This window comes from Maniola hyperantus, unplaced genomic scaffold, assembly GCF_902806685.2.
Source record: "Maniola hyperantus unplaced genomic scaffold, iAphHyp1.2, whole genome shotgun sequence".
NCBI lineage: Eukaryota > Metazoa > Arthropoda > Insecta > Lepidoptera > Nymphalidae > Maniola > Maniola hyperantus.
Genome location: NW_027188978.1, coordinates 75,190 through 100,913, shown reverse-complemented (window position 1 = coordinate 100,913; position 25,724 = coordinate 75,190). Strand labels below are relative to the sequence as shown.

The following is a 25,724-nucleotide window of genomic DNA, read 5'->3' as shown; positions in this document are numbered from 1 at the left end:
CCGAGTCTAACTAAGCATAAACAGGAGGCGCCACGACAAACATTGTAAGGTAACTGCACAATCTAAAGGTTGCGTGAAGTCGGCCTATACGCACTTGACCAGCGTGGTAGACTATGGTCAAACACTTCTAATTCGGAACCGTACTCAGTAGTGAGCTAGCGCCATCGCTACTGAGTACAGGTCGGTTGAGGAACACAATGTTTATATCGACGTCACTAACTGCGAACAGCCTATCCGCCGAAATTAATAAGCTATCCATCCACGATTTGCTCCACTAAAGATACAAAGGCATAAACTCCATAGTTACCACAAATCTCTATCCTTAGTAGGGCAAATCGTGGATAGATAGATAGCTTATTAATTTCGGCCGTATGCCGCGGATACCGCGTACCTCATGCCGTTTCGGGTTGTGACGTCAGCACCAAGCAGCTGGGTCGGCGGCTTATGTGTGTAGAGCTGTACCTTTCCAGGACAGAATATTACTGCCAATAGCTGGCACATCTTGCAGAGATGCTATAATGTATTGGCATCCAAGTTTGACAGAAGAGCATTACTGTGTTGGCGCTTTGGAGTCGAGGAGTCCAGTTCACATTATGGATATTGAAGGTGGGTACAAAAAGGTTTGAGCGTATTGTCTCCTTAGTCCTTGTTATTAACTATCAACATAATATTCCGAGTTGTATGAGTTGGATACATATCTATACGCTAGGTGTACACCGTACCAGCGTAACCCGTACCAGCGTACCAACCAGCGTAACCAAGCGTAACCCAAAACAAACTCAACGTATAAAGCTTCCTTCTTTCGTACGTGTGTTTATACCTACGTAGGTACCAAGGAACACCTACTTTAATCAATATTAATTGCAATGTTAAAGTTATTAATTTAATTTCAGGTGAAATGTTTTGCAAAGGAGACGATTATTCGAAGCGTGAATATTTGTTAGCTTGTGATTTTTATGAAGATCAAGAAGCCCCCGTTGCAGACTTGCTACAGTATTATCCTGATCCTGATCCAGAAATATCACCTAAATTGTTTAAAAAATAAATACCTAAATTTTGTGTTCATAAGTATACCTAAATAAAGATGGGAGCGAAATAGTTGATGGCTCTCTAATAAGTGGTTTACGCCCATGCGTTTTTCTTAACGTTAAGTATACGTATCCGCAGTCTGTATTTTATAGTAAGTACACGATATGTCGAGATGGCTATCGGGGTATGAAGCGGGGAGATACCCCGTACACCGTAGTAAGTATAGGTACATTATATGTAATGTATTATTTCTTTTATTGAGTGCATAAAATGAAGAATGCTTTTATCTTATTTCAAAATTAGTTTTTGCAGGCAGGTAATTGAATTTTTTTTTAAATTTTTGTGTCACTATCTTCTACAGATCACTACTTTCCAGCACAGATTCATCAGGTTGCGGTTTCAAACCTGGCATGTACCTACACACATGTATCTCAATCACGTTTCTTCTCTCTGGGCTGGTTGCTTGATTTTCCCAAATTGAATTATACAGATTTTTATATATATATATATATATTTGTCGATTTTCACGTCCCTAACTTCAAAAACATAGGACTTTCATACAACCCTTCGATCCTCCCCCCCCCCCCTTTCACACCCTTAGGGGGGGGGGGGGGGGGGGGGGGGGATTTTTCAAAACCGTTTCTTAGATGACACTAACGTCCTAGAAAGAACCTACCTTCCAAATTTCAAGTTTGTAGGCTTTATAGTTTCTGAGATTTCGTGATTAGTCAGTCAGTCAGTCCGTCAGTCAGTGAGTGAGTGGTATTTCTCTTTTATCACAACAAAAAATCACGTCGATCCGTTGCTCCGTTGCAACGTGATTGATGGACAAACCAACAAACAATGACACTTTCACATTAATTATAATAGGAGTACTTATTTAAACTTATGGCGGTAAAACTCCATTACGAAGTCATTTTGACATTTCTGTACTTAACAAACCTTGCAATGAGGCAACGTTCACCACCCCATCGACATAGGAATACTACGTAGTAGTACTTCCAACTACTTTGCATCACCCATAGTCTAAGAGGCCCCGCACACGGTCAAGCAAGTTTGTCAAATTTTACGTGTTTGACAAACATGCTTGACCGTCTGCGGTCGTTTTTCACGTGTTTGTCAAACAAACAACGTGCTTGTCAAATAAACTAAGTGTTTGATAAATTTAATTGACGGTCTGTTTGTCAAATATGCTTGACGGTGTACGGCTATGTTTGTCAAACAAACGTTCCATTTTAGCGTATATTCAGTAAATTTTCATGTGTGAATATAATATCTCGCTGTTTTAACCATTCTCGTGCCCGACGTCTCCTTTTTTTTCTTTTTTCTAAACACATTGCTAAAGTTAATGCAAGAAATCCTTTGTCTGCGGTGCTCATCACTCAGCGCCTATGCTCAGTGCAGTATCCCTTTCTGGATACTGCGTCGAAAGTGACGCCTTGTTTGACAAACGTTTTTGACAAGCCTGTTTTTGGTTTGACAGACCTGTTTGAATGGTAGTTATTTGCAAAGAAGTTGGAAGTACTACTACGTAGTTATTTGCACTATGCTCTTGTGTTTGATGACGTCATCAAACAAAACGTCAAAAAACGTAAAATTTGACAAACATGCTTGACCGTGTGCGGGGCCTATAAGGTCACAACCGCATTCAGCCTTAAATTTCGATTCTTGCTGAAAATTAAAATTATAGTACCTAGTTATAAATAATCGCAAGAAATCAATAATTTGTTTATTGTTACGAAACAATAACTTGTAAAGGTCATATAGTAGATAATCTATGGTCAATGGTAACCACTACGGGCACGTAGTATGTACTCTTTGACGGGCACTACGTTTTCATCCCTATGCCACAGACTACAGTGTATATAGGAGACTACAGTGTATATAGGAGATAGACTGGTAAGTCGGGCCGTCAAGGCGCCCACTTGAAAAGCGCCATCTAGGAGACGGGTTTGGTACTAAATACAGCCAATACCCAGTATATATACCTACCTATATACATACTTTATAGTTTTTTAAATTAGGTAGGAATGTGGTGTTTGATTTGCGGGAGTTTTGAATGGATAATGGTACTTATCTTGGCAATACTGATAATTACCAATATCACAATGGCATTTAACTCCCGCCAATCAAATTTAATTCAAAAATTAAACACAACTTATTATAAGTTATTTAAACTTTTTCAATTTATTTATTTTATAATAAATATCAGCATCACATTTAAGTGGATCTCTTGAATCAAAAAAGTGAATTTTTCCATTTAAAATAAAATTAATATCTTTGCACCAGTTATTTATTAAAAAAATGACAGTTTCCTTGGTCAAAAAATTAATAATTTTGTCTCTATGTGAGCTACATGATATAAAGTTAAAATTTATATTTGATAATAGTATTAATTTTACGTACCTACTCTTGTATTTTATTTTTATTACTTCTGTTTTTCAAAATTTCAATTACGTGATTTTCGATCTCAGCAAAGCAATCAAAAATGTTTCTCGTCGGATAACATAGCCATCCTTTGTCATTGTATTCGCTAATTTTAATATGTTTATGAAAAGCCTCCAGTTCCTTGCTGTAACTCCTATTACAGAATCAAATAATTCGTCCATCAATATTAACAAATCGGCCGTGTCTTTATTTTCAGCTGGAAGTTGCCCACAATCTAAAAAGAATAAAAGGACATGTTAAATACTCATAAAATAAATTATAATAAGTAAAAATTAAAATATTCTATTCTACTAATTAATAAGAATGGAACACAATACACAAATAAGCTGGATAGCCTAGTGGTTATGACGTCGTCTCCTACTCGGCGGTAACGGGTTCGATCCAGGGCTTCAGGGATCCAGCGTGATAGACTGCCCAAAACCCTTCCCACTCTAAGAGGAGACCCGTACTCTGTAGTGACCCGGCGGTGGAGTGATCATGATGATCATGATGAAGTAGAAAACCTTGCATAAAGAGTAAAATCCACCAACTTTGACAATGGTAAAGAGAGCAATGTACATCAGTATACAAATCAAGTAGGTACCTGCCATATATCCAAGAGCAACGCCGACTGTCCGACTGAATACCTGAGTGCAGTGTTTCACTTTCATTTTAGGTATTAGTTTGGGCACAACATGTTGCGCCGTTAATTTAGGCACCAAGCGGACACCTTTATAGCCTGGCTGCCTGTGGTACATTTCTTCTAAATGCTGCCATTTTGCAACTTTTTGCTTCCCATCTTGGGTAAACATTAAATTTTTGTTCAACAAATTATTTCTTATACCCTTCATCAGATGGGGTGCATCAAATAAAGGAAAAATCTTTTTTTTATTTAATTCAAAAAACCCACCAGTCCATTCTTTGTTGTCTCTTAAATATTCTATTCTAGTCTCATTTAGTAAACTGTTTATAGCAGCTCGGTTTGATGCCCCCTGGTCACAAACAGTGGCCACAACTTTTAAACCTGTGGCTTCTACTTCTTTTATGACAGTTTTTATTTGTGCCTTTAAGCTGTCTGCTTTAGTAGAGCCTCTACAAAATGTGAAATAAACTGGTTGTTTGAATTTTTTTATGATACCTCTCACCATAAACACCAAAACATGGTCACAAATTTGCTTCTTTTTTTCCTCACCGTCATCCACCATACCAATAATTTCATCATTTTTTCTGCAGTAGGCTAAATTTGGTGAAATTGCCATTTCATCAAAGATAATCGTACAAAACTTATGGTTGTCATTTAACTTTGTTACAGGTTTCTTTAATTCTTCAAATAATTCCACGGTTTTACCTGGCTTGAGGTTTATTTTTTGTAATAAAGTAGAAAGTGTTTTTCTCTTAGGCAAAACACTAAAAGAACTTAGAAACCTATATGCCTTTGGACTGCGCTTGTACAATGCAAGGGGAAGAATTTTTTCTTTAATTGTGAAGCGTCTTCCTTTTGCTTTCTTTCCAAATTGAGCGACTTGCAAAAAAAGTTTTTGTCTCTTCACTCATATTTTTCATCAAAAGCTCAAATGCTTCGGTCTTTTTAAGTTTAATAGCAGCCTTCTTCTTAAAGTAGTCTTTCTGTATTCAACATTTTTTTAATTGATATCTTATATTTGAAATTTCTTTGCAGAGTTCCTTCTCTTGTTTGGTGAGAACCCACTTCTTAGCTGAAAGTAAAATGACATCAAATATTAAAAATTGCTGTTCATTAAGTACCATCATGATTAATCATGGTTCGTCATTAAGTGCAATCGTATAACCATTATGTTAAAAAGCGGTGACAGCCTAGTAGCTATGACTTTTCGACAGGTTGGGGGTGCAATCAATTCTAACTTTGCAGAGTTATGTGCATTTTAAGAAATTAAATATCACTTGCTTTAATGGTGAACGAAAAAATATCTTAAGGAAACCTGCATGGCAGACGATGGCCTAAACTCATCTCACTCTTAGAGGAGACCTATGCTCAGTAATAAGCTGGCAATGAGTTGATCATGACTAAAGATATTATCAATGAGCAATAAATTCTTAGGGTTATCAAAATAGAGCCTTTTTAACCGACTTCAAAAAAGGAGGAGGTTCTCAATTTGTCGGAATTTTTTTTTTACTGTTATTCTGCTGCTAGTCTTTCTGACCGTGTATAATATTGTTGTCTTGAAGTCATATTATACAGAGTTATTTAGACAACCTGGCATTTTTGGGGCAGAAAAAATATTGATCCCAACTTGATATGCCTGAGACTTTGTCCACATGAATTTGTTTTTAAAAGTGTCTGCTACAGACAGAGTATGAAGCATGGCATGATCACCACAGTAAGTTATAATATTTAACTAAGCCAAGTAAGTTATAAAAACTTTTTAGTTTAAAACTAAGGATTCTGATATACCTTTTAAATTGTCCTTTGAGTTTAACTTAATAGCAACTGCAGGTACTGCTTTACTTGATGTTGCAACAAGTCCTGCAAAATACCATAAATAACACATGAGATAATAATACGATAATCTATACCAACCAATTTTAAAAAAATCTTTTACAAGTAGAAATCTACATTATTCCTGAGTAACATAAGCTATATTTTATTTTCAAAAAATTAGAGATCCACATGAAAACTGTAATAAGCTACCCATGCGAAGGTAAGGTCACTAGTTAATACTAAAGCTACCAACAATGGAAATGAAAAAATGATGTTTGATTTGAAAGGTATCAAACTTTCACATCAGTAGTTCATTTAAGTTATACTACACTATTCTATTAGTATCTAATTAAATTGAAAAGATATGATCATGTAAATCAAAAACACTATTTTTTTGCATTTCCTATTGTATGGCATATACATATCTGCCATGTTAAAAGATAAACTTAAAGGCGATTTAAAATTATAGGGTACTAGCTTATGCTTTCGACTTCGTCTGCATGGACTACACAGATTTCAAACCCCTATTTCACCCCCTTAGGGGTTAAATTTTCAAAAATCCTTTCTTAGCGGATGCCTACATCATAATAGCTATCTGCATGCCAAATTTCAGCCTGATCCGTCCAGTAGTTGGAGCTGTGCGTTGATAGATCAGTCAGTCAGTCAGTCAGTCACCTTTTCCTTTTATATATTTAGATTTAAGATTTATAATTACCTGGTGCCATTTCCATTTCATTAGAATTTGATATGAAACTGGAGCTAGTATGCGGTTCAGAAACAATTATTGCTTCAGCAGCAGCCATATTCTCTAAAATAAAAATATCAATATCAAAACCATAATAAAGTAAATACATTGAGATATGAATTATTCACATTAGAGAGTAAGACTTGTCCATGTTTCTACATAAAAAGTTCTTTTAAATAATTAACTTGAAACCATAGCTGTCTGATATTCTGTGACAAGTTACATAATATCTAAAATATACCAATTAGCAAGTGACAATATTTGCTAGTTACAAAGGTACTTTAAAAATGTCTAACCAACCTGCTAAACAGAGTGATGGGATGGCTAGGGAACACAACTTTGTTGGGTACAAATAAATGTCCTCAAAATGTCTACGACAGACCCTTCTGTTGCTGTAAATGTAATCTTATCTAATTCCGCTACATGACCCCCAATCTTCTTCAGCCACACTTGAAACAAATCAATGTGCTGATTTGGTGTTGGGGAAACGGTGCAGTGAGATACCTGGAAATACATAATGAAGTAAAGATATTAAACATCAAGCTTATCTAATTATAGTGATCCGACTAATAGCTTATTTCTATTGAGAAAAGTGCTAAAAACATTAAGTCACTGTTCAAACATCAACATTTTAGGGTTTAGTACCTACATCTCACGTTTGCAATTAAACAAAACTGTGGTGCTAGAGCTAACGCATCTTGTCAAAAAGGCATCCTTGCATCACTGCATCCTTGAAATGATAACTTTCAAGGGCAATCTTCCGATTGAATCAATTGAGTACCTATATGAGGCAGCAAGCAATACTTTCTGATATAAAACAGAACGAATTTACTTACCATCGCCTGCAACAGTTGAACAGCCAGGCACACAACATACTTTTTGAGACATTTTACAAATCTAAACTTCTAAACCACTAAACAAAATCAGATTGCAACAGAGTTCAGGGAGAAAGCCAAGTTATCGTTTACACAAGAAACAGTAGTCCAAAAAACAAGCCAAAATAATAAACGTAGGGATCGTCGGAGTCCGAAAGCAAAGCAAAAGTCGTGAAATCTTAATATCAAATAAAATTACTCCCAAAACTGTAGAACCACCGTACAATTTCGTTATGAAATGAATTCAAATTTCAAACTTTTCTGATACTTGTCACCAGTTTTCTTGACCATAGATATGAAAATCTAGAATTTGAAGAACATTTAACTATTATTTTAAAAATAAAGCTTAATTTTAGCAAAATTATAATAATTGAATATTTCTTTTTTCCAAATAAAAGAAAGTATGTTTTTAATTTAATATTTCACAATATTGGAACTTGAGTATTTTTTATTATGTTAACACTGTCATTAAAAATGACTTACATGTTAACACTGGAACATTATTTCTAAATCCAGCTCCTAGATGGCGCTATTAATCTAGTTTAGCAGCAGAGTTCTAAGATAGCATACCATGCTGGACTGGACACCGGTCACTGGTGATAATAAAAAGAATACCCGGCTGAGTTTGTTGTGGGCTCTTCTCAGACCTGCAGGGCTATGCTGTATCTTTGAAAGTTTTCGTTAGACTTTGAGTCCAGTTGGAAATCCATGAAATTTAGGTCACGTGATTTTGTATTCCGTATCGCATGCGTGGATAACTAGTTACGAGTACCTAACACTTGGCAGTTGGCCAACATTAACATACTAGCATATTTTATCGACTTTATATGGCTAAATTAAATATCTCTGCCTGACAGGTAGCGTAGTAGAAATGTAAGACTTTTAATTTATACGACTTACACTAGTTTTTCATTATTATCTATGGACATTTGACATTGACATTACGAGTTACGACCTAATGTTTGTTTTGATAAACAGACTTATTTTAATTTTTAGCTGATGTTTTCTTAATTTGATCTACGGTTTTGTTTTGAAAAGTAAGTGAAAAACATATTAATGTAGAATAACTATGACTATACTGTAGAATACCGGTATTCGTGAGTGATTTTGTTGTGTACAGTAGCATAATACCTAGTTAATATTAGTTCTTCAGCATAGAACTTGAATGTGAGTCATGAATTGCCCTTTTTAACTGACTTCTTGCCTTTATAGATGGCTACATACAACTAGAAGGGTGTCGGTCCGACAGTTCGAACTCTTAGTAGAGTTCGCAGACCCAACGCGACTTGTCCATACGCGCTTGAGGGCCAACCGTTGCCCTCCAGCTAATCGCTGTTGGAGGTGTGTCCAAAGACCAAAACTGCTGAACATTGGCAAAGAGTGAGTTATTTTTACCTATTAGTATTTAAAAAACATGCTAGTCATTTCATAGGTAGGTACATTATAATACTGAATGTCATACATCGCATGCTGCAGTTTATGTTATGTCACCTTACCTATAACATAAGATCCAAAAATTAACCACAAGTAACCTGTCTATTGTGAAATATAAATTTTTTGAATATCAATATCAATGTACGGGTGGTGTGTGATTTTGATGCACACATGCAGATAAGCATATGCTACTTAATTAATCTTTAATATATAAATATATAAAAGGAAAAGGTGACTGACTGACTGACTGACTGACTGATCTATCAACGCACAGCTCAAACTACTGGACGGATCGGGCTGAAATTTGGCATGCAGATAGCTATTATGACGTAGGCATCCGCTAAGAAAGGATTTTTGAAAATTCAACTCCTAAGGGGTGAAATAGGGTTTTGAAATTTTGTAGTCCACGCGGACGAAGTCGCGAGCATAAGCTAGTATAAATATATGAAAAAAAAAGCTGACTGACTGATCTATCAATGCTCAGCTTAAACTACTGGACGGATTGGGCTGAAATTTGGCATGCAGATGGCTAGTGTGATGTAGACATCCGCTAAGATGTTGGAAAATTCAATCCCTACGGGGGTGAACTAGGGGTTTATAATTTGTGTAGTCCACGCGGACGAAGTCGCAGGCACAAGCTAGTTAATTATAAAAACTAACTAGTTTTATTAATTTCAGGATGTACTTAATGCTTGAGACCAACAACAAGAAGTTTCAAAGACAAAGTAAGTATTTAATTTATCATCATACATCCCTTCATATAGATAGCACCTTCATTACTTCTGAGTAAGATTCACAGTGTGAGATGACCTTGGCCAAGTGTTGATTGGTAGAATTCACACACCACAAAGAACATTATGGAGACATGGCATACAGGTTTAGTTTCCTTTAGTTAGTGTAAAAATACAACTTTTACTTTTAATAAGTTTATAATATTAAGATTATTGTAAATTTTTTTTACTTTATTAAATCCTTACTTAATATAAACATGAAAACGCCTGTCAGTCTGTCTGCTAGCTGTTCACTGCCCACCCGTTTAACTGATTTTAACGAAATTTTGTACAGAGGTAGTTTGTGGCTACTTTTGGCCTCGGAAAATAGGGAGTTCCAACAGGATTTTAAAAGTCCAAGTGGACAAAGTAGCAGGCTTCATCTAGTTGTCATATTATACTTACATTATCATTTTTTTTACTTTTGCGATTGCAAAATCTCATGTTACGTAAAGTTCACCATTTTCATTTCAGTTCAGCAGGATGTGAACCATGCCCAACTGAGCATACCAGTTGGAGACATGGCGGCTAGCCATCGAGGAGCGGCATGCGGCGGCTCTCAATAGAATTGCTAACTGCAAGCAAACTGCAGCTCTAGTCTAGAGCAGCATACTGAAGCTGAACGAGTGGCTGATGGGGTACCTATCCCAAATCAAAGACAATGCATGTAGACTTTAGATTTGGAATTCAATCGGCATTTGTTTAGAAATCAAACCTGGGATTTCAGTTAAAGCAATCCGCATTTGCTTAAGAATCGAACCTGGGGCTTAAGGTCACAATTTACTCCTTGTTTGACTGGTACGGGTGGTGCCTTTTATTATACCATAAGGTTATATATTACATTATCCTATTACATACTTATGACTTATTAAATACTGTTACCTATGTCAAAATTTATAACTGTAAATTATCAAAGTTAGAATATTAATTATTGTTATGATTGTTACTATATTTTTTTTTAACAATAAAATTTAATTGTTTATTTCTTGCTTTTTGAATAAAAAAACACTCCTTAATAATAGGGTTGTATTCAAGAAATGTCAAATTTGTTTTTGTACAATAAAAATTTATTTTTAGGGTTCAGTACTCAAAAGATAAAAACGGAGCTCTATTGATGTCATTCTGCTGTCTGTACGTCCGTTTGTCCGTCCGCATATTACAAACCTGAAAATTTGGTATTTGGTGTTGAACATTAACTCAATCGAATATTGAATTTGAAATTCAATTAAATTATTTACCAGGGGTTTACACATATGAAAAAGCGGCATGGAATTTTTCCATACCCTAGCATGTGTGGTATCATTGTCTAGAACTCACTGAGTAGACTACAAATATATTATAAAAATCCTGTGGGAACTCTGATTTTCCAGGGTATAAAGTAGCCTATGTCCTTCCCAGGGATGTAAGCTATCTCTGTACCAAATTACGTTAAAATCGATTGAGCAGATGGGCCGTGAAAAGCTAGCAGACAGAGAGACACATTCGCATTTATAATATTATGGATTAATTTTTTAGCAGTGGCAGCGTCTTTCTCAAAAACCAAACAAAAGTTAGGAATGTGAAATTTCGGTATATTATATACTGAATTTAAACAGCAAAGATAGTAGACATCAAATACAGTTAAGAATTATTAATTTCTACTAGGCCTTCTATGGCAGAGTCTACTATGTTGGTTACTCTGCTTCTTTAACAGATCTCGTTGATTCCAATTTGATCACATAGAGACACTGAGAGTGTCTCACAGAGAGTGGCATTACCACTTTTGCTTCACCATTTGCTGAACTATGTTGGTTACTCTGATCTTCATCCCTGAAATAATCAATATATTATATACCTGAAAAAAGCTTCCATGCTAATTTATATAATGACAATTTCTGTACATAGGGTGTGCCATAGAATAATGGATATTTTTATCAATAATGATAAACTTATACATATAAAAAGACTAAGTCCTAGGACACACTAAACCACTGGGTTAGGTTCCTTTTATGATGTAGGTACACAGATTTTTGGAAACTCCACCCCTCGCTGATTTTTAAAATTCTACTCGCGCGAAGCCGGGGTGGGTCAGCTAGTAGCTGCTATAGTAGGTACATACTGGAAGTATGTGATAGCTTAGTGGTTAAGACGTCTGCCTCCTACTCAGGAGGTCGGGGATTCGATTCTGGGCACACACCTTAACCTTTCAGAGTTATGTGCTTTTTAAGCAATTAAATATCACTTGCTTTAACGGTGAAGAAAAACATCGTGAGGAAACCTGCAGGCCTGAGAGTTCTCCATATCCGCACATGGCCAGCGTGGTAGACTATGGGCTAACCCTTTTCACTCTGAGAAGAGACCCGTGCTCTGTAGTGAGCCGGCGATGGGATGATCATGATGATGTAATAGAATAATGTGCCACGAGCTAAGGACACCTGTGACATACGTACAAACAAACTGACAGACAGACCGATAGCAGAATGACATTAATAAAGCTCCATTCTTAGCTGTAGCTTCCAGTAGCTTTAGCTGTGCGATGATACAGCTAAGCAGTTAGTCAGACAGCTTTTCTTTTTATATATAGAAGATAATATGCTAATTAGTTTCATGTTATTAACTTACTTTTGCATAACTATTTTCCTTTCCCTTTGGGATGCAGGAAACTAAGTACTTAGTGAGTACTTCCCAAGCATTGAGGTTTGAGTGCATCGGTTACCTCAGACTTCGGCTAAAGGTGGGTTGGGACATTTTATTTAAAATAGATGCCCCCATTGGGCGCTGGTATGTTCCCGTTGCATAAACATGCAGAGCTGCCAGGATCTACAACAAATATTAGTAAATTTTCATGTTAAATTATTAATTTCAATATTTTCCTAACTCCTCAATATACTAAATTGCAGAATTTTGTTACTAGATGGTGGATTTAGGTTTTTAACTAATCCCGTGGGAACTCTTTGATGTTCCGAGATAAAGAGTAGCCTATGTTCTTCCCCGGGATGTGCAAGCTAACTCTGTAGGTACCAAATTTCATCAATATTAGTATGGAAGTATGGATTTTGTACCCCAGAAAGTTGTAACAATAAAGAGAAAAAGACAGTAAAAGTGGACAGGGAAGCGCTTATTTCTATTAGAGATTTTGACCAGTGACTCTTGGCAGTGTGAGAGGTTGTAAACAGAGTAGAATAGGTACAACAAAAAGTACCTATTCTAAGTAGGTAGGTAAAGGTAAGTAATTTTCTGTTTTGTTGGTTGTTATGAATGTGATAGGTACTGAGATATGTTGTGGCCGTATGGTAATAATTAAATGCGGCAACGGTGGAAGATGTTTATTGAGAGCCGTCTTATGATCTACTCTTGCTTATGGACTAACAATACTAATAAAGAAATCTTACATACTATTGTCTTAATCGTATTGCCTAACTACTTAACCCACATAATTTTGCATCACCTCTCTTTCAATCCGATGTGCAGGCAACCTACTTCGATATATTGAGGAGTTGCATTTTTATGTTACAGCTAATATGAACATGCTACGTTTAAACTGTCAATTCGTACATATCACAGTACTTAATTGGAGGCAAAAGCTAATCATTGTCTTACAAAAGATCATAAGTAAGTATATTAAATAAATACCTACTTAGTACTTACCTATTTATTAAGCTATGACATGGTTTTGACTAGGACTAGAGTTAAGTACCTAGTACATGAGACTTACTTTTAGTTCATTGCGAACAGCTGTCGAACGGCTTGGAGGTAAGGCTTGAGTTCTTCCAATAATTGCTCAGACAAAAGTTCACAATGAACTCTTCTCTGGCAGCTCCATTGTGTCATATCGCGCAGCCTGCGCCTGTGTATCTGTAGCGCGTTTTGTAATTTGCTGGCGCTGCTCCTCGTCTTGCCCCATCAAAACTTCACGACCCATATTTTAATTAGATACCTAGGTATTATCTACAACATTAACATAACCACAAAATATAAATAATAATTGAACTCACAACACTGAATTTTCATATTTATTACCTATTTACTACTAATAGGTACCTAAGTATTACTTTTTTAATAGGTATTTACTAATATTTTTTATCAATTACTTATTAACAAAAAACGGGCTGAATTGAGTCGATGTTGTAATAATCCTTCGAAATTAAAACATCTCTACATTCGTTGAGATTGCAAAAAAATTATTACCTCTATAAAACGGACGGATTATAGTGGAGAGTCGCAAAACACTGGTCCCGACTAGTTGTTAAAACGATCGTTGCCACCTAATAAAGTTTCCAATTACAAACTGTCATTTTTGCTTAGTGAATAGAGTTTTAAAAACTATCGATACGAAAACATACGTGAAAAAGCTGTTTCCGGTTTCTATTACATCCCATTAATGGCTATGATCGAGAGTCATAGTCTATGACGTCATCTTGGTTAAAAACTGACGTTAGCGAATAGAAAATTTGAGTTTGACATTTAATTATTAGAAATTTTCACGAAATTAGTGTGCCACTGAGATACAGCATAACCCTGCTGGTGAGCCCCACACCGCACCGCACCGCACACCGCACACGAGGGTACTGTGGTGCGGCAGGTCTGCAGATCATGACGCCCGACGGCTCGATGGCGACGGCGCGGCCGTGGCGCCGGCGGGCGCGCAGGCCGCCTACGCCATACAGTCGCACCGCGCGCTCGACCAGGTGAGCCCCACACCGCACCGCACACCGCACACCGCACACGAGGGTACTGTGGTGCGGCAGGTCTGCAGATCATGACGCCCGACGGCTCGATGGCGACGGCGCGGCCGTGGCGCCGGCGGGCGCGCAGGCCGCCTACGCCATACAGTCGCACCGCGCGCTCGACCAGGTGAGCCCCACACCGCACCGCACACCGCACACCGCACACGAGGGTACTGTGGTGCGGCAGGTCTGCAGATCATGACGCCCGACGGCTCGATGGCGACGGCGCGGCCGTGGCGCCGGCGGGCGCGCAGGCCGCCTACGCCATACAGTGTAACGAAGCGTTACATGAATCATTACTTATATTATTATTTTATCCTATCTATTATTATAAATCTTATTTTTAAACGTAATTAAGTATATATTTTTAATTAATTTGCATTCTTATTAAAAGTAGTTGTTGCGAAATGGCAATACCCATTTCCAAACGCTGTCTGTCAAAAGAAGCCTTTGAAAGAGGCCTTTGAACTTTTTCTCGGTTGAGAGCTCGCTCTGGTGGTGGCGAGCCGAAGTTTTTAACCGACTTCAAAAAAAGGAGGAGGTTCTCAATTCGTCGGAATCTTTAATTTTTTATGTATGTTCCCCGATTACTCGAAGACGCCTGGACCGATTTTGAAAATTATTTTTTTGTTTGAAAGGGTATACTTCAAAGTTGGTCCCATATAAATTTGGTGAAGATCTGATGAAGATCTTCGAAGACAGATAATGGAACTCCTCAACGGATAAGAGTACATTACTCGCGATCAGTGTAATTGCTTAGTAAACAGTAGGTTTTTAACAACCGACTTCAAAAAGTACTTTCCAGGTGGTCCCATGGTCATCAGGTCTGATGATGGAATCCTGGGGAAATCAAAGGAACTTAAATTTTATAAGGACACTTGAAGTGATTTAGGTATTTTCGAGACGTGTAAATCGACATTTAGGTTAACAGGTTTAAATAATACAAATCTGTATAAGTCAGTTTGGGAAATTCCCCCTTAAGGGTGGTAAAATAGGGGGGAAAGGTTTCTATAGAAAAGTTTAAAATACTGTTATTTAAACTTAAAATTTGAAACGTAGGTTTCTTTCTAGGGGGTAGGTATCAGGTAAAAAAAGGATCTTACTAAATTCCACCCCTAAGGGGGTGAAAGGGGGGGGGTCGATTGTTGTATGAAAGTCCTATGTTTTTGAAGTTAGAGGTATCTAAATCGGCATTTTAGCTTAATATTGCAGCGGGAAAATGTCGAATCTCACGAGAAACCAGAAATTTTACGCGGACGAGGTCGCGGGCAACTGCTAGTTTTATATAATTACTAGCTGATGTCCGCGACTTCGTACGCGTGGATATAAGTTAAATCCCGTGGGAACTCTTTGATTTTCCGGGATAAAAAGTAGATTATGTCACTCTCCAGGTCTTAAACTATATCCAAGCAAAAAACCACGTGGGTCCGTTGCTCCGTTGCGACATGATTGAAGGACAAACCAACAAACCACAAACCAACAAACAAACACACTTTCGCATTTATAGTAAGGGTACTGATTATTAGGGTACATACAATACTGAACCCAGATAGTTAGGTACAGGTCTACCTTTCGTTAGAAATGAGATTTCTTAATCGTTTCATTTCTGCTAATGCTCGTTCATCGTGGGGTTTATTTAACAGTTTAGAGGGTTCCAAATCAGATAGAGCTATTCCTTCTAAAGTTTTGACTCTGCTGAGAGCTACGTATACTTGCCCCTTCGCAAAGTTCTTTTTTCCTAAGTCTATGACTGCTCTATCGAGTGTCGTACCCTGCAATTTGTGTACGGTTACTGCCCAGCATAAAATAAGAGGTAACATTCGACGCTCAACGTCACCATAGCCTCTAGTTGCTTGGAATGTAGCACACATTGGCGGAATGGAAACTAAGCCATTGGCATCTTTTAATCTGCTACCTGTTGTCTCGTCATCAAACTTAATGAGAACAGCGTCTGGCATTTCACCATCTTCCAACTGATCTCTGCGTAATGCTGGCCATGTGAACCCTTTTACAACACCCATAGCCCCATTCACGAGCCCATCCGAAACAGCAATATTTCGCCTTAGCATAACGCGAGATTCGACAGCTAAAAGTATCGTCGGTAAAAGACCACCACAGTTATTAACGTCGCTGGGAATAACATTATCTGGAGGTTTTCTGCCGTAGGTTGCTGCTTCACGTGATTCGTCAATCGCGTGTATCTTGTACATTCGCTTTAATGCCGCATTAGCAGCGGTCATTTTACTGTTGTACTCGTCAACTTGTCTAACGGTGGGATAGATGCGAACCACAGTACCATCCGCAAAGTCCCCCGTTAATGGGATCCTTCGTCTTTCGCACAACAACTCTAGTTCTGCAGTTGTGAGCTCTCCAAAACGTAAATGATTCAGAAGATCTATAAACTCCTGATCATTACGTTGGCGCATGTTTATGGTCAATTCGCAGAAACAAAATTGGTGCCATAAGTTTATTTCTGCCAAGCACCATGTCGGTTGCATAAAACACCAACTGCCCTTCACAGGTGGCAGCTGCATGATGTCACCAAAGACCAGTACATTCAAACCTCCGAATATGAGGTCATTATTTTTAAATTCTTGTAACCTCAAATGGATCATGCGTAAATTCTCGTAAGAGACCATTGAGATTTCGTCGATGATTAACCAACGAATGTGGCGCCACTTTCTTCTCTCTTGTTCTAATCTGTGCCCAGTCATTCGAGTGTAAGCCCTAGCGTTTCCTTTTTCAATGGGCAAATAGAAAATCGCGTGTAGGGTTTTACCGAGTATTTGTCGAGCGGCAACTCCAGTCAACGATGCTACTTCCACGAAAATTGGTTTAAGCAATGAGTCAACAGTAGGAGCATAACATCGCTTGATATGCTCTACCAGCAATTTCAGAAGAAAAGACTTGCCGCTTCCTGCTCCACCAGTAATAAATATTAGTAATCTTTCCTGATCTCCGTTCAAATCGTTTTGAATAACTTGTGTAATTTTTTGAAAAAAATTGTTTTGCTGGACGTTCAACCCCCCTATATTGCCAAAAAACGTATCATCTGTCATTGCTGCGCGTTGATCGAGATCATCGCAGTAGTCGTCATGGTCATGTACTATATGTTCATCAGCACATATAGGCGGCTCGTTTCGGGTACCATCGGTATGCATATCATGAACGGCATTCAATGCGGCTGCTTGAGCGAGTGCTTGCTGTATAACTTGCTCTGCATGAGCAAATTCTTCAGAGCTAACGTCGTTCAACAGTGGTCTCAACTCGCCCTGTCGTCTTAAAAAACATTCTTCTGCAGATTCTCCATCTAATAAAAGTTCATTCTCATCTCTGAACGGAATATGACAAACAAGAAGGTTATAATAATAAGCCTCTTTGTCACTGTTGAGAGTATAATAACGCGTCCGCAATACTGCCGGTCTATTGCGGATCCGCATTCGTGAATTGTCTCTCAATTTAACATACCTTAAGGGTTGGTTTTCAACAAGTCTCATCTCTATGTCACCATCATCATCAGCCCATGTTGAAGAAGATACAGTCTCATAGCGGACGGCAAATTCAGCGAGACTAATGTTCTCTAGCTCATCAGGCCTGAGCACATAACGGTCGAAAATATTGTTGTAAATTGCTGTGTCATCTCCATCAAAACGTAGTAGCCGGAATCGTTGTTCTGGTTTACAGCTGTTAACAAATACTGCTTTGCGGCTACTCATTTTAAGTGGAAGATGGCAAAGTCGGTATGCACATTCGGGAGCGCTGACCAACCGCTGTGAAAGAATAGCCATTGACACAGCAAATAACTGTTTCCATACGGCACCACCGCTTCTCTTTGCTTTCGTAATTGCTTCCCGAACTACTTCTCCCGTATCATGTGGCTCACATTTGCTAGCATACTTTGCCACATAATACGCAACAGCCGTAATGTTACCACATGGCTGTATATCCATGTTTCCCTTCCATAGTGAAAGGAGTTCAGGATTGTAATTATTAACCATGGTCTCAGAGGGCGTTCTCTTCAAAATACAAAATCGGCCGTTGTTGGACAGAGCTTCATCGGGACCTAAACACGTTGTGATGTCTGCTGGTTCTCTAGGAAATCCAAATCGACAGCTACTGTCATTGCGGTCTTTGTGACAGGTGGCTGTGTGTTTGTGTACTTGTACATTTTCAACCAAACTGCAACGCAATGGATCGTCAGGGCTTAAAGAGCATGATACAATATTATCAATTGCTGCTATGCCTTCTGTAGTAGAAAAATTTGGAACCCCGTCACACCACAACAACATATGTAAATGGGGACTTCCCCTGTTCTGGAATTCTATTCGGTACCAATAGTCCAGAACAGGGCCCCCCAAGCAGCTGTTATTATTTTTTAAATAACGCATTAAAGCATTTACTCTTACACTGAACTGACGTGCTACTACGACGGGATATTTCTGCACCAATGCCAAACGTTCTGGAAATGATAATGATTCAGCGCTACACAAATCACCACCGTCAGCAATAAGTAACGCTTTGATCATGTCCGCTGTGAGAGAGAGGGCGCTGCCAGTACAAACAACTTGTCTGCGTTTTAAGTGTTTTTAAAATTACAAAATGTAAATAAATAGTGCTAAAAGTGAGTTAATTTTGAAGAATTAGTGCCAATACAAGAAGGAAAGTGTTATCTAAACATTTAAACTTGAAGATAATATCAAAAAACACTTAAACAGTGCGTAACCGTCAGTGACAGTTTACTGTAATTTGCAAAAACTTGTATAGTGAATTGCGACATAATGTGCTTAAAAATGAATAATATCAATATGACGCGTGTGAAATGCGACATAAGCCACCTTTAAACATAAAATACATGACTAATATGATAATAATTAACATAACCTAAAACAGTGCAAAATAACCTTAAAAATAGTGGATAAATTGTCGAATAGTGAATACTATGAACTATGCTAAATTTACAAGAAACACAAGTGAGATTTTTTCAAAATATATAAGAAGAAAGACTTATTATTTGAATCGTACCTAATTCATAAAAAAAGTGAAAAATTAATAAGTCATCATTAAAATCAAATTGAAGAATCTGGGAGACGGAAGTCGACATCTATCGGCAAGTAGCGGATCGAATGTTTGCAAGTCTTTACTACTCACCGCTAGATGGTAACTTTACATTATTGACGTGCCTACCGAGCAGTCAGCATATCTCATAACTTTTGCTGCTTACCGTTAGATGGCCATAGAAGTACTTTAACAGACATTTTAAACTGCATATTGTGGAAATTAAAATATAATTAATTAATACAAAATGGAAGAAATGATGAGAATGCTTAAAGAGATACAAATAGATATGCAATGTCAAAAACAAGAAATGAATAAAATACAAGACAATTTACAGAAAATTAACGAAAATATAAACCAAAAATTTGAAAACATTGAATCGAAAACCAAAGCATTAGAAGAAAAACTGGAAAAACAGCAGGCACGTATAGATATATTAGAACAACAAACGAAAAAAAGGAATATATTACTTTTTGGGCTTGAGGAGAAAGAAAGATATTATAGTGAGTTAGAAGAAAACGTACTTAATATAATAAATAAAAAAATGAATATATCATGTGAAAAAAGAGACATAGAGTTGGTAAGAAGATTGGGGAAAAATAATGGAAATGTTAGACCTGTGTGTCTTGACTTTAACTACGATGGGCCTAAAAATTCAAATCTTGAGGAATAAATTTTTATTAAAAGATACACCTATATACATAAAAGAAGACTTTTCACTTAAGGTTCTACAAAAAAGAAAGGAACTACAAGAAGAATTCATAGCTAGAAGGGAACAGGGAGAAAATGTTATTTTAAAATATGATAAAATCGTATCTTTAAGCAACAAAAAACCCGGAAAAAACAAATCGAAAACTAGCCAAGGAAGTCCAAGAACAAGATATAACAAAAGAAAACCAAACACCCCTCCCGAGACTCTATCACCAAGTCAGCCCAACTCTAACATTCAAAAAAAGAATAGGACAACTATAGAGTCTTATATGATTTCCAATAATACTCTATCAACACCGCGAATTTGGCAACGAAAGGCCTCTCTCCTACCAGAAGATGAAAAACCTATATCAGTAATGAATAGTATCTCTCCCAAGCCGGTTGGTCCCCGAGGGAGCAGTAGACCGTCACCCTCCACCCTCACCGACATCCAACGCTTATATATTAGTACACTCAATGTAAGATCTCTCGTGGGAATAGGACGTCAAGAAGAATTAGAACATGCTCTACAAAATATTAAGTGGGACATACTAGGTATTTCAGAAGTTAAAAAAGAAGGAACTCACATCATAGAGCACGATGAGTACATTCTACTCTACACAGGGAAGAAAAGTGGAAGAAATGGAGTCGGATTTATGGTTAAACAAAATTTAAAAAATTATATAAACAATTTTAATACCATATCAGAGAGAGTCGCTAGATTAGACATATGTATAGAATGTACCTCACTCACCATAATACAAGTCTACTCGCCCACAGAAAAATCGTCTGAAGAGGAACTAGAGTGTTTTTACAATGACTTAACATTAGCTCTGGAAAATACTCTTTCAAAAACATTTATAATAGGTGACTTCAATGCGAAGATCGGTCAGGCAACACCTGAAGATATCACAGTAATGGGCTCTTGGGGATATGGGGTCAGAAATAAAAGAGGATCAAGACTTCTTGATTATTGTTTTGAAAATCAACTCTACATTATGAATTCTCACTTTAAGAAAAAATCTAAGCAAAAGTGGACGTGGCGCTCGCCAGACGGGCAAACATTGAATGAAATAGATTTCTTTATCGCTAAAAAGAGTGATGTTTCTTCAGTACAAAATGTAGAGATTATTGGCACCTCACACCCAACGGATCATAGAATGGTCAGAGCGACATTTTCCATTTATGCAAAGCTTCAGAAACCAAGAAAGGTATTTAAGAAAAAACAGTCCGAATACCTACCTATTGAACGCGAGCATCTGAAAAACAGTTTTGTAGAGCTGTTTAAAACAACTGAAAACACCAATGATATTCAAAAAATGTACACAAATCTGGTTTGCACAATCCAAAAAAGTGTCAATGAACTGCCGAAAGTGTCGAATGCAGACAAAATCCAATGCATATTGACAGAAGACATAAAGAAATTAATATCTGAAAGATCAGAGCTCAAAGAAAAAACTACAAAAACAGATTCGGAAAAGAAACGTTTGAAACACTTATATAAGAAAATAAGGAAATGCTTAAAACAGAACAAACAAAATTATAAAATAAAAGTATTTGAAGAAGAGTTAAAAAAATGGAGATCTGTCAAACGAGGAAACAAACGTTTAAATAACACTAAAGAGTGGATACCAACACTAAAAACCAAAAAGGGCACCATTTCTACAAATAGGAATTCCATTTTAAAGACAGCTACCGAATTTTATCAAAAGCTATACAGCGCGCCAGAGTCATATAATGTAGACTCTACATTTAGAGTTACTAATTTGGTAGAGCTTCCTACTTTTATGGAAAGTGAAATTCGGCACGCTATCAGCTCTCTAAAATCAATGAAAAGTCCAGGCGAAGATAGTATTACAAACGATACGATCAAATCAATGATAGAGCCTATAACTCCCATCTTGACAGAACTCTTCAACGATATAATGATTAAGGAGAAGATACCAGAACAGTGGGAAACTGCCATTATAACATTACTTTATAAAAAGGGTAACCCTCAAGATATCAACAATTATAGGCCCATTAGTCTCTTACAGGCAATCTACAAGTTGTTTACCAAAGTCACACTTTACAGATTAAAAAAAGAGTTTGATTTTCAACAACCACGTGAACAAGCAGGCTTCCGAAGCAAATACTCTACTTTGGATCATATATTCACTTTAAAACAAGTAATAGAAAAATATGTAGAGTATGGAAAAACTCTGTACGTAGCATTTGTAGACTATAAAAAAGCTTTTGATTCCATTTTTTACGAAGCTCTATGGATTGCCCTTAAAGATCAGAACATACCTGAAAAATATATAAATGTCCTTAAGGAAATATATTCAAAAAGTAAAGGCATTATAAAACTTGAAAAGAGAGGTAGAGCATTTGACATAAAGCGCGGAGTAAGGCAGGGAGATCCGATCTCTCCAAATCTTTTCACTGCTCTACTAGAAAGCATCTTCAGGAAATTAGATTGGGCTGGCCTAGGTATAAATGTAAATGGAGAATATTTAAACCATCTTCGCTTCGCTGACGACATAGTCATATTAGCTGAATGTCATGAACAACTCGTGCATATGCTTGAAAGTCTAGATTTCCATAGTAGAGAGTGTGGTCTAACAATGAATCCTGAAAAAACCTGTATAATGTCAAACGGGAATCAACACATAGTCCAAATACGAGGAAAAATGATGAAATATGTGGAGGAATATGTATACCTGGGCCAAACCGTCTCATTTATAGGGCACTATATTGAAGAGATAGAAAGAAGAATTAAAAAAGCTTGGGCCTCATATTGGTCTATGAAAAATATCTTCAAATCACAATTAGACATAAAACTAAAGAAAACAGCTCTAGACTCCGTTGTGATACCAACTCTCCTGTATGGTTGCCAGACATGGCCAGTAACCAAGGACGTAATACACAAAATACAGGTTGCCCAGAGAGCCATGGAAAGGAGCATGCTAGGCCTAAAAATAAAGGACAAAATTAGTAATAAATCAATAAGAAAAAAGACTAAAGTTATTGACGCGGCAAAACTAGCATGTCTCCTTAAATGGCGGTGGGCAGGACATATTGCGAGAGCAACTGATGGGCGATGGACTGAGAAAATACTGTACTGGTATCCACGCGACGCGCGCCGGCCAAGAGGCCGACCGCGACGTCGCTGGTGCGATGACATCACTGAGACGGCAGGCAATACCTGGACCAGACTAACGAGGGACAGAAACGAATGGAAAAGGATGGAGGAGGCCTATGCCCGAAAATGGGCGTTCCAATTGCAATGACATTACAAGACGTTATTTATAATTTAAAAGATAAAATAAAAATAAAAAATACACTAAAACAGAACATAAATAGAAATAGGTACTAAGACATTGAAATTATGAATATACTTAATAATAAATTTTGACATAAGTACTATAAATAAATCAACACTATTAAAAACTAAATATTGACTACTTGAATTGACATTAAAATAAAATATTAAATAATAAGAATAATATTATAGACTGATTAATATTGTAATACCTGCTTTATCTTTAACTATTGTGCTTACTATAGTCATATTTTGTCATGAATTGTACAAATAAAAATGCTTGTACCTAATGAACTATAAAAATTAATGTAACTTTTGAATTATCGATTGGAAATAAAGGCTTTATTTATTTATTTATTTATTTATTTGATCATGTCCGGCCAATTTAAATCGTTACAGGACAAAGTCATAAACCAAGTAGGAGCTCCAAGACTTCTAACCATAGCAATCAGTTCTGAACAACACCGTCTCCAATAGGAAGCAGAACCTCTAATGTTTCTCATAGTTAAATGCATGTTCTCTACTAGCCCTTGAGGTGTTCGTTCTCCGTAACCTTGTCGCATTCGACAGGATACAGATACGCTGGATTTGGCACGATAATACTCTACAACAGACAAAGCAAAGAAAAGGTAGTCGTTTCTCTGGAATCGTTTTTCTGAACCCATTATTCTTGCTTGGAAATAGTCCAAAGCTGTAATTGAAATATTTCTTTCTTCTCCAAAGCCGTTTTTTCCATCAGGAAACAAAAAATACCAAGATAATTCCTCCATTCTTCGTTCTCGCTCTAAATTTAAAGGAGGAGCGGTTTTGCGGGTGATTTCTGCCAACCTAACTTCAGTCTCTATATTATCATGATCATTCACAGAAATGACAGTACCTAAATCCGGAACACCTTCGTCAATAGTGTGAAGCATGTTGGTTGTATACACATATTGGATCTCTGTATTAGTGGTTTCACAATGATCCCGAGGCAAGATTGAATTAACTTTTTGGGATTGGGTTGGATGACCATCAGACAGCGACAAATTATCTTGGATACTTCGGGCCGAATCCTCAATAATTGGCTGTTCATCTGGCTGATTTTCCAACTGTTCTATTTCTGGTGATATCATTATAGGGGTCAATGAATACACGTTTAACATTATGGAATCAGAAGAATGGTTTTTATTAGGAATATATAAATTTCGTCTCAATATGGCATACAACTTTTCTACACTGGTGAATCGCATGCAGCAAGCCGTACCCCTTGATGGAGCTTTACACCCTTTAGCACCACGGGCGTGGGAATCGAATAACCAATATGAAGGCATTTCCGATTCATTTCTGCAATGCACAGCAACTGTAACAGCATTGCAAGTTAATATTCCGGCTTTGTCAGCATTTCCCTCGAAAAATTGCAGTAACGCATTTTTTAAATTAGGGAAACCTTCGCTACTATTATCGTTTTCCATATGACCATTAAATGCCGCTTCATAATTAACGAAAAGATTTACAGCACGCCTTTCAAAAATAATTCGTGGCAGCAGCTCTGTCACAGCTAAGTACTCACGATTAACTTCGCGATCGTCTGGGTTAGCTCGAGCAACAATACACTCACGATAATACTTATCTCCCAATATAACAATATAATCCATGTCACTTCTACACCACGCATTGGGATTTAGAAGGTTAAAAGCGGTGCAGGCGACTGTTGCAATGGCTGTACATTGATTATTGCGTGATTCTGGGCTAAATCTTTCATTTCCTTGATGAAACGATCCTTGCAATATAGCTACATTTTCATCAATGTTAGTATAGGTGTTTAATTGTCTTGGCTCTACTATTGATTCTGGTTGAATATTCACAGGTACCTCGACGATTTGTGTGATTGCACAAAGATCTATTACAGTAGCAAATGACGGACGAACATCTCTGTAAAGGGCATTATTAACCAACAACCATTGCAATGCTTGATTAAGTTTCGCCATATCAATTTGAAAGTCTCTTGATCGCTGTAAATTTTCTAAGTTTTCTGTCACTATAACTAGCCCAGCTTGTTGTGGTCGAAGTGGAAGTTGCTCGGCCAGTTCAATAATATCCTTGGCGAATAGAACAACTTGCCCCCTACACCAATCCTGACTGAAGCGGTTTTGTACTCGAATAATTTGTACGAACGGCACAATTCTCAATAAAAACCTCTTTTCAATTTCCGTCAATTTGCCTATTTCTTCAGGAATATCTGGAACGGTCAT

The 25,724-nt window shown here is 37.3% G+C and overlaps 1 protein-coding gene and 2 long non-coding RNA genes across 4 annotated transcripts; 1 reads left to right on the top strand and 2 right to left on the bottom strand.

Annotated features, from left to right (window-relative positions):
- Positions 1–8,442: 8,442 nt before the first annotated feature.
- Positions 8,443–10,879, top strand: LOC138404597 (uncharacterized). 2 transcript variants are annotated; one of them, XR_011238486.1, is made up of 4 exons: positions 8,475–8,571; positions 8,747–8,914; positions 9,647–9,693; positions 10,213–10,874. It is a non-coding gene; the product is annotated as an uncharacterized lncRNA (long non-coding RNA). The 2 variants fall into 2 exon arrangements; XR_011238485.1 differs by having other exon boundaries at positions 8,443–8,914; positions 10,213–10,879.
- LOC138404598 (uncharacterized) lies at positions 10,869–14,223 on the bottom strand. Its single transcript, XR_011238487.1, has 3 exons — positions 13,366–14,223; positions 12,340–12,537; positions 10,869–11,547 (listed from the first exon to the last, which is right to left on the bottom strand). It is a non-coding gene; the product is annotated as an uncharacterized lncRNA (long non-coding RNA).
- A 1,786-nt stretch (positions 14,224–16,009) lies between these two features.
- Positions 16,010–25,724, bottom strand: LOC117995955 (ATP-dependent DNA helicase pif1-like). Its single transcript, XM_034983968.2, has 3 exons — positions 25,522–25,724; positions 17,913–18,128; positions 16,010–17,777 (listed from the first exon to the last, which is right to left on the bottom strand). Exons 1-3 carry the CDS (start codon positions 25,722–25,724, stop codon positions 16,010–16,012), a joined length of 2,187 nt encoding a protein of 728 aa, XP_034839859.2.